This window comes from Cyprinodon tularosa, unplaced genomic scaffold (assembly GCF_016077235.1).
Source record: "Cyprinodon tularosa strain WSP-4 unplaced genomic scaffold, ASM1607723v1 ctg607, whole genome shotgun sequence".
Taxonomy (NCBI): Eukaryota; Metazoa; Chordata; class Actinopteri; order Cyprinodontiformes; family Cyprinodontidae; genus Cyprinodon; species Cyprinodon tularosa.
The window spans coordinates 1-9,969 of NW_024039349.1; the positions used below are offsets into that span (position 1 = coordinate 1).

The 9,969-nt window shown below is 39.2% G+C and overlaps 1 protein-coding gene across 1 annotated transcript; it reads right to left on the reverse strand.

Annotated features, from left to right (window-relative positions):
* Positions 1-2,203: 2,203 nt before the first annotated feature.
* LOC119798004 (bMERB domain-containing protein 1-like) lies at positions 2,204-8,427 on the reverse strand. The gene is made up of 2 exons (XM_038307307.1): positions 8,139-8,427; positions 2,204-2,347 (listed from the first exon to the last, which is right to left on the reverse strand). The coding sequence occupies exons 1-2, from the start codon at positions 8,224-8,226 to the stop codon at positions 2,223-2,225; spliced, it is 213 nt and encodes a 70-aa protein (XP_038163235.1). The 5' UTR covers positions 8,227-8,427; the 3' UTR covers positions 2,204-2,222.
* Positions 8,428-9,969: the final 1,542 nt, after the last annotated feature.

A 9,969-nucleotide genomic window follows, 5' to 3' on the forward strand; every position in this document is an offset into this window, starting at 1 on the left:
AAATAAAAAGCTTGGTAGAGCGGAGACTTTTTCAGAGTGGTTTGGAGAATTGTAACTGAACAGTCTCTGATCACTCTCCTTGCAAGTAAATCATACTAAAATTCTCTGTGTCTTCCTTTGTACAGGTTACTACATAAAATGTTTGGTGTTTAAACCTAACACAAATAAATTGCCCGAACAGACAGAAACCCAAATCATATTACTTCATTACAAATTTATTAACAGAACAACAACGTTGATTTTTCGGGGGGGGGGGGGGGGGGTTCAATCACAAGTCTTGGATCTCAATCCTCCGTCTCCATTGGTGGAAGCTTGTCAATAGAAAAAAAAATGTTTGACTTAAGCCATAAAGTTTTAAAGCTAAATGACCTGACCCCAGGTTTAAAGCTACAGTGTGTAATAATTACAGGCATATAAAGTCAGAAATTTAATATATTATACATAACTATGTTATTTATCATCACCTATGAGCTCAGCCTTTTAACCATAATATTTGCGTTGCCTTAGAATTCGTTATTTATAATTACATAGGAGCGGGTCTCGCAGCCATGGAGGCTGACATCTTTGCGCTACGGCAAGCGCAGAGGCAACAAACTAGCGATTGCGAGATCTCCCATGACGCTCAAAAATAACTACGGCAAGTTGAGAGAGATTAACTGAGACGGTACTGAACAGTAGATGGCAGTATTATGCCTGAGAAGCGTTTAGTCTGCCTGAAACCAAAGAAGAAGAAGAAGCAGGTATACTGCGCCTCAGTAACAAGAAAGGTGAACAAGGCGGCAGGCGTGAGTGACTTTGCAAACTGTTTGGCACTGTGTGGCCAAACATCAGACGAATGGAGGATCATGCCTACTCTGTATCACAACGAAAAGCGGCGGACACCGAACCCCCGTCATCTAAGAAGCGGAAACACGACGAGAATAAACGCAAGCGTGACAAGAAACGGCAAAAAACACGGATCAACATTGGCACGGCATTTACACGATGGAAGTCACTGATGGAGGAAAAAGGTTTTCAAAGTGACGCTCAAGTTGCCAGTTTTCTCTTGGACAGGTAATTAATCCTACACACACAATTGTCTAATATCACTGCAGTTTTTGGAGTACAGGATGCTCAGACCTGTCTAAAACAATAACATGCTGCGTGATGATGCTGTTACTCTCCAGTATACTTATTCAGCAACGTCCCTGACGTTTCACAGGTAATGATTCAGTAATTTTCTGTCAAATAATTTTCTGGATATATACCTCGGTTACTTCTCTCCGGCTCCTTTGGAGATCTTCAAGCCTTTCCTCCTCTGCTCTCACCCCGCTGGCTCCCCTCTCTCGCCTGGCCCTAGCTGCACGGCCTCCCTGCCTTCGCCCTCGTCCTCTCCCTCTCCCTCGCGTTGTAACCCCCGTGCCACCAAAATGACTTGGACTCTGTAAACGGGGGATATATTCTTCCAGCGAACACAATCTCGCTGTTAAACTAATGACTACAATTACTTCGTCTGTTTATATCACCATGCAAAGCAGCTCACCAAGACGTCACAACGATGTAGAAAAAATAACGGGTATATTTATTATCTTAAGTCTACATGAAATCTATACCCTACACAGACTAATGAAATACTATCTGTAAAATTATCTATGTAAACAAACCTCATCACTTGAGAGGGTAGGTGATGTGGACGTCGTAGAAGAAATTTTGTCCCGTAACGCTCGCCGTACTGTTGGGGGGGAGAAGCGGTGGGGGGGAGATGTTCATGTTGCTGCGGTCTGTAGTCTGACCGCTAGATGTCGCTGAAAATTACACACTGTAGCTTTAAGGTTACACCCTGAAGCCTCTCTTTGACAATATCTGCTTTCAGCTGTCTATTGGTGTGCTGTGAAAAACAGCTCAGACTTATTTCAAGTTGAAGGAAACAGTTTCTAAAACAGACCTCTAAGCTGAGGACCCAGCAGGTTCATCACAGTGACTCATTCATCTGATGCTGACATGTTCAGCCTGCAGAATAATCAATCGCTGCTCCCAAACACCCGGTTCATTGTGTCTGAACTAAGTAGCATCTGAAATCCTTTGCAAGCGCATCTTAATGTCTCTGAAAGTATCACTGTGACTAGATGAAGCTCATTAACCCCCGCTGAGGGACACTGCAGGAACTGTTACACCGCTTCACTGGTTAACCTTTTTCACATTCTGTGTACGTCGGTGTGGAAATAACACAGAGAAAGACACACTCACATGAAACGCAGCTCTGACTCCCTGCGCACCAGGACCTCCCGCAGGCGCTGAATGCGAGCCATCTCCACCTCGATCTCTTCCGGAGACATGGTGCTCTCAGCCATGGACACATCTGAGTGACCTGAGATGCAAAGAAAGCTGCCGGGTGAAATAAACACTGGCTCTATGGGGGGGAAACAACTAAATTCCTCATAAATCCTATTTTCTTTTAGCCCGCAGCAGTGCTAGTATAGTTACAGAGTGCGCTTACTCCATTCAAGTCTGCAGACCTCTTTGTTTTCTCTTTATTTCTGACTTTCAGTTCTTGGAAACTTTATTGTGACATCAGCAATGTTGCCCTTTTCATGTGGCGAGTGTTTTCACACAGCCAGGAGGGTGAGCATTGGAGAGCAGAATGTGTGGAAGCAACAGACGCTTTGGAAGTTTCAGTCTTTTATTCTCAGGCAGTTTGAATCTTCTCCAAGAGGTGTTGATTGGTTCCCTACTGTTTATGCGTCAGTTCTAACCAACATATCTGCCAATTATGTGTACAAACTGCAGCCTCTGATGATGATCTTTGCAAACCACTTAATCCACTGATTAATCTACTGGCTGCTGAAAATGCTCCAGGATCTGCAGCCACAAGCACAGTTCTGACCTTTCCAGCATGGCTCTCAGTAAGCAGCACACATCTGTCTTATTACATTTAATTTAAAGCATCATTCTCATGTTAGGACCACAAAGTTTTCAGTTTTTTCATTGGAACTTTATGTAATAGTGATAAAGAAATGCATAATTTTATGGCAAGAGAAAATCTTAATTAATAGTGGAGTGCATTTTTTTCAATCCCCTCTCCCCTGAACACCCTAAATTAAATTCACTCTACCCAATAGTCTCACTAATGAAAAGAGTCAATCTGTGTATGAGTTTTTCAGATGTCCTGTGCAGGTAAGTTAAAGGATATTAGTGAGAAAACAGCATCCTAAAAATTAGGGGTCAGAAGGAAAGTTAAAGAGAAGTTTAAAGTAGTCTTAGACTGTTATAAGAATATTAATCATTGTAATGAATCATATGAAACTGGACAGTGCCGTCCACTGACATGTTGGGCATTGAAGGCAGTAAGAGATGAGGCCCAGGATTAATCTGGAGGAGATGCTGAGCTCCACAGCTTATTTTGGAAAATGTGTGTGTTTGTTCTGTAACTCAACCAGTCGGCCTCTTTTGCAAGAGTGGAGGAAGAAAGATACAATTGATCTAAAAGATGTAATGTTTTCCTCCTTTCTGCACCTTCAGTTTGTTTAAAAGAGCCGATGTCACAAAAAAATTTCTCCATTCTGAGATTAATAAAGTTCTATTCTATTCTTCTATTATACAGGTGCTGGTCATAAAATTAGAATATCATGAAAAAGTAGATTGATTTCAGTAATTCCATTTAAAAAGTGAAACTTGTATATTATATTCATACATTACATACAAACTCATATATTTCAGATGTTTATTTTGTTTAATTTTGATGATTACAAATGACAACAAATGAAAATCTCAAATTCATCATATCAGAAAATTAGAATATTACTGAAGACCAATAAAAACAAAGGATTTATAGAAATGTTGGCCAACTGAAAAGTATGAACATGAAAAGTATGAGCATGTACAGCACTCAGTATTTAGTTGGGCCTCCTTTGGCCTGTATTACTGCAGCAATGCGGCGTGGCATGGAGTCGATCAGTCTGTGGCACTGCTCAGGTGTTATGATAGCCCAGGTTGCTCTAATAGTGGCTTTTAGCTCTTCTGAATTGTTGGGTCTGGTGTATTGCATCTTCTTCTTCACAATACCCCATAGATTTTCTATGGGGTTAAGGTCAGGAGAGTTTGCTGGCCAATTAAGAACAGGGATACCATGGTCCTTCAACCAGGTACTGGTAGCTTTGGCACTGTGTGCAGGTGCCAAGTCCTGTTGGAAAATGAAATCTGCATCTCCAAAAAGTTGGTCAGCTGCAGGAAGCATGAAGTGCTCTAAAACTTCCTGGTATGTGGCTGCGTTGACCCTGGACCTCAGAAAACACAATGGACCAACACCAGCAGATGACATGGCACCCCAAACCATCACTGACTGTGGAAACTTTACACTGGACTTCAAGCAACGTGGATGAAGTGCCTCTCTTCTTTTCCTCCAGACTCTGGGACCTTGATTTCCAAAGGAAATGCAAAATTTACTTTCATCAGAGAACATGACTTTGGACCACTCACCAGCAGTCCAGTCCTGTTTCTCTTTAGCCCAGGCAAGACGCTTCTGACGCTGTCTGTGGTTCAAGAGTGGCTTGACACAAGGAATGCGACAGCAGAAACCCATGTCTTTCATACGTCTGTGTGTGGTGGTTCTTGAAGCACTCACTCCAGCTGCAGTCAACTCTTTGTGAATCTCCCCCACATTTTTGAATGGGTTTTGTTTCACAATCCTCTCCAGGGTGCGGTTATCTCTCTTGCTTGTACACTTTTTTCGACCACATCTTTTCCTTCCCTTCGCCTCTCTATTAATGTGCTTGGACACTGAGCTCTGTGAACAGCCAGCCTCTTTAGCGATGACCTTTTGTGTCTTGCCCTCCTTGTGCAAGGTGTCGATGGTCGTCTTTTGGACAACTGTCAAGTCAGCAGTCTTCCCCATGATTGTGTAGCCTATAGAACTAGACTGAAAGACCATTTAAAGGCTTTTGCAGGTGGTTTGAGTTAATTAGCTGATTAGAGTGTGGCACCAGGGGCCATCAATTTTGAACCTTTTCACAATATTCTAATTTTCTGATATGATGAATTTGAGATTTTCATTTGTTGTCATTTGTAATCATCAAAATTAAACAAAATAAACATCTGAAATATATGAGTTTGTATGTAATGTATGAATATAATATACAAGTTTCACTTTTTAAATGGAATTACTGAAATCAATCTACTTTTTCATGATATTCTAATTTTATGACCAGCACCTGTATTCTATTTACAGTTTTGAAAAATAACCTTTTCAACTACATGCAAAAAGCTACACTTACGAATTCACCTAAATTTGAATATCTATGCAATTTTATTACATAACAAATTCACATGTACACTTTTAGATTATTATTAAATAAACCTTACATGATGCATATTCATTTGTTTAATATAGCTTATCTTTTTCAGGTGGTTTTTTTGGACAGTAGGCTGACAGGAAAGGGGGTTAGTGTTTCCATTATGCAATTAAAACAATACACTTTATGTATGTGAAATAAATACACCCATTAGTAATTTGGATTTAATTATTAATTTTGATTAAGTATACTTTATTATTACTAAATACATAAACCTGATGATTGTTTATTTCAAATCAATAAGATACATAAAACTAATGAAAATGCATAATGTAAGGTTTATTTAAGTAGAAAAAAAAGACTAAAGATTAAAAAAGGTAAATGGGAATGTTAGGTAATTAAATTAAATACATTTGGGTGAACTATTTTTGAGAGTGTATGTAAGAAGGAACACCAACACTTAACAGACTATAATTGCAGAAAGGTGGAGGCAGCGTCATGCTGTGAGGACGCATAGCTTCAGCACAGGCAGGGAAGCTGGATGGATGGAGCTAAATGTTGGACAACCGGAAAGAAATACCTTTCAGAGGATTTACTTTAGACTAGGAAGAGTGTTCACCTAGCTCCAAAGGAAAGGTTTGGATTAAAGCTTAGTCTATTGTAAGTATCAAATACCTAATCCCAACAGAGAATGTGCTGACCTTCACAGATGCTCTCCACCAATGGGAGTCTGCTTGAGCTGTTTTGCAAACGAGAAAAGTCTAAATGTTCAGGCTGCAGGCGTGTACATGCCCCCAAAAATCCCATTTTCAATTGCAAAGACATACAGAGACAGCCTTCGATCCTATATGATCAAAGCACAGTTTAAAGAATTTCATGATTTCCTCAGTTGTGGAGCCAGAGTGGCTACTTCACTGGTTAGGAGACTTCTGAGGAAAACTGGTCGAACTGGATTCATATCAGTTGCTTCAGAGTAGAGAGAACTAAACACATCACACAGATAAATTCCATTTTTCTCTTGTGAACTACTTTGTGTTGATCTAACTCATTAGATCAATAATACATTGAAATTTTCCATTACAATGATAGAAAACATTGATAAACAAGACTTCCTTAACTAATGCAGTAAACAACCCATTTGTTGTGTTTTTCCTGAGTCAACAATCCACGGTTGGATACTGTAGCACTGGCGAACCAGCTGGACAGGCTCCGCAGTCTGTTTCTGTGGGGTTCTGCTCATGGATGGAGCTGACTCACCACATAAACATTTGCACACAACTCAGCTTGTTTGTCTGCTCTAGTTTCGAATCATCATCTAATGTGTGTGTAGATGATCAACACTGATAATAAAACAACGTTCATATCATGTAGGTGCAGCTTAAAACATGGGAAAGTTTGTTTTCTTAGGCATTTACTGTTTTCCATCATCTTCCTTGTGGATTATTACCAGACAGACCAAGCTGCAGTAAATCTATACTATGCCATTAAAGATCCCAAAATGGCAGCTAAATATCCCCACAGCTTCCTTTTATATCAACTATATAACATCTGAAAAACATATTAAGCACTAATTATCAACAGCAAACTGCCCTCATTGTTCTAAGTGCAAAGCAGTTTTAGTTTAAACAGAATTACTCAGGTTTATTTGCCACATTTTATTTCAAATAGATCGTCTTCAGAGTCAAACTGCCTGGAGACTGTGCAGCAGCCTCTCTAGGAAGAGAGAAAGAAAGACATGTCAGCCTGTCACCTGGATGCAGAGGCTCCTGACATATCCTGCAGTCTGACTGAATGCTCTAATGCTGCCGGATCAGCCTTCTCTACACAAATAAAAAACTGGAGAGAACAAAATACAAACAGCAACATGCTTTATGTATAGGTTTATATTTTGGGGGATGAAGAAATGCTAAAAAGGTCACCTCAGGTAAGACAGAATAATCACCTCTGTATTGTTAGCCTTCTTCTCAGACTCTAAAAGTGTCCTATACCACCGTGGTCAGAACCAACACATATCTGTCCAAAATAATATATATATATATATATATATATATATATATATATATATATATATATATATATATATATATATATATATATATATATATATATATATATATATATATATATATATATATATGTATGGCTTCAGGTGGGAAATGTTTCATCCATCAGTCTTTACTGGTTTAGATTCTAGAACAGGGTAAAGCTCATTAAAACACACATAACTTTTTTTTTTGCAGTACAGCTCAGTTCAAACACTCAAGCGATGGAGACTGGTCCAATTTTGTTACCAGATTTACATAAAACAATTTTGATGTTCAGTATAGATAGAAATGTGCATTTCTTGGAAATTAAGATTAAGTATGAATCTAATTTCAAATAGTTTCCAAACATCACAAGCCTGCATTGTGAGGTTTTTTTGCTTTCTTCTATGTAAACCAAAGCTGCTGTAAATCCTTATTATTCCGGTCAGTCTGAGTCATCAGCCCCATGCAAACTCCATAAATATAACTGGCTGCTGACACATTCATATTGATCAGAGAGATGCATCATGCAGACAGTGTTAATGTAGGAATCAGTGTTGCATTAATGCAATGATGAGAAGAAGTTTTAGGGACATTTATTGGCTTAATCCCATGCACAGCCGCTTATTACTCCTGTATGTTAAGTAATAGGCCCTAATAGCACTGAAGCAGCGTCAGGCTGACGATTCATCAAACCCCTTTAGTGAGTCACACTTTAACCATTTCAGCGCTGAATCTGGCTGCTCTGACCGCTGTTATGGCCAAAAGTACAAAACCATTCAGCCCCGCTGGTCTGCATTAGCTGGAGTTTAAAAACATCACTACATTAGGATGCATGTTTACCCACCTTTGTCCGTCGTCCACGCCGTTTCCGACACGGCGCCGTAGCTGCGGAGCGCTCGCTCCGTGTCCGACAAAGATTTCTTCAGCTCCATGTTGAAGAGGAAAAGAAAGATCCGGGAAGCAAGCGGGAGCCTTTGGGTAAATGTTGTACCGTCTCCTCCTTGTCTGTGTTTCTCCAGATGAGTCAGTGTTCACCCGGTGACAAGCGACCAGCGAACCCGAGACGCTGAGAGCATCTTCAGCCGAGGCTTCAAATCCTGAACAGATGTAAGGGATGCAGGGAGCATGCGCAGTGAGGGCGGGGATGAGGGGACCTGGGAGACACGGACTAACTCCAGGATCATGATGGCTCGAAAGAGGATTAGGCCACTGAAAAAAAAAAAGAAAAAAAAAAGGTTAACCTCAGAATTCTGACTTTAAAAAAAAAAAAATCAGAATTCTGAATTTAATCTCAGAATTCTGACTTTTTCCCCCCTCAGAATTCTGACTTTAACCTCAGAATTCCGATTTTAAATCTCGGAATTTTTACTTTATTCTCAGAATTCTGACTTTAAATCTCAGAATTCTGACTTTAACCTCAGAATTCCGACTTTAAATTTTGGAATTTTTACTTTATTCTCAGAATTCTGACTTTAAATCTCAGAATTTAATCTCAGAATTCTTTTTTTTTTCTCAGAATTCTGACTTTAACCCCAGAATTCTGAATTTAAGACTAAACTAGCTCTCTTGTTTTAATCACCTTCTGCTCTTCCATTAATGAAATATCATCACCAGGGAACCCTCGGACACGTAAAAGGTCACCTAATTCCTTCTTTTTCCACCAGTGTGTTACTGGCCCTCCCAAACAACTCAAATCTTTGTCAGTGAAGCTGAGTGCTCCCACATCTCTTCCTTCATAGTGCCCATCTACATTAAGATCCAAAATTCTGAGATTAAAGTCAGAATTCTGACTTTTTTCTCATATTATACAGAAGTAAAATTTAAAAATCAGTTAACTTTTTAAAAATTTTCAGTTGCCCTAATCCCCTTCCGTATGACGGTGATGGTGGCGATGATAAAAATAAAACAGCTGTGTTACACACACTTACAGTGAAGCATTTGGATTAGAAAATGTGTAAAGCAGAAAGTCTATGTGCGCAGCACATGCGTTATCTGCACCTTTCTCTGAAAACAGATAACTAAAGACAAAGAAAGGTGTAAAACATTTAAACATTACCTTAGTTTGGTAAATTACATTAATATTTTGAGTGTTAACTTTCCCTTTAGCTGTAGTTGTAGATCAGGAGCGGTTGTAGATCAAATTTACTGGGTGGCCAGCAAGTTTTTTCATTGGGAAGAGAAAAAATGGGTAAACAAAAACAGGGCAGTAGTTCATTATTTGATATTTTATGGGTGCTACAGAAGCAAGGAGCCAGCCTGCATTGAATGACGTGAGATTTCTACTTCATCTAGTTAATTAAAATATTATTTTGTTCTGATAAAAAAAATACAAATCTTGTTTAAAATGTTAATTTCACTTTATCTAAAATCACAAATAACTCTAAAGAGTAATTGAAATAATTAGTAAAATATCTACTTCAGGTTAGAAAAGTGGTAGTGTTGCATGGCTGCAGGGTGTGACCCTGGTTTGCTGATGAATGTGACCTAATTGGATGACTATCTGATGAGGGGCGTTGTCAGTGATGCAACATCATCAGCAAAGTTACTGATGCAAAAAAAGAGAGACAGGTCCTACTAAATGTTTGAATACGTTAGAAACGTAGTCAACTGGCTTCAAAATGAGTGAAACATCTAAATGAACAAAACTATAAAGTATTTAAATGGATATAGTTGCA

Bases quoted from the DNA above. Each gene is read 5' to 3' on its own strand.
- LOC119798004 (XM_038307307.1), bottom strand. From the start codon at position 8,226: ATGGAGCTGAAGAAATCTTTGTCGGACACGGAGCGAGCGCTCCGCAGC. The intron at 2,348-8,138 runs GTGGGTAAACAT...TTTGCATCTCAG, and splicing joins GGCGTGGACGACGGACAAAG to GTCACTCAGATGTGTCCATG.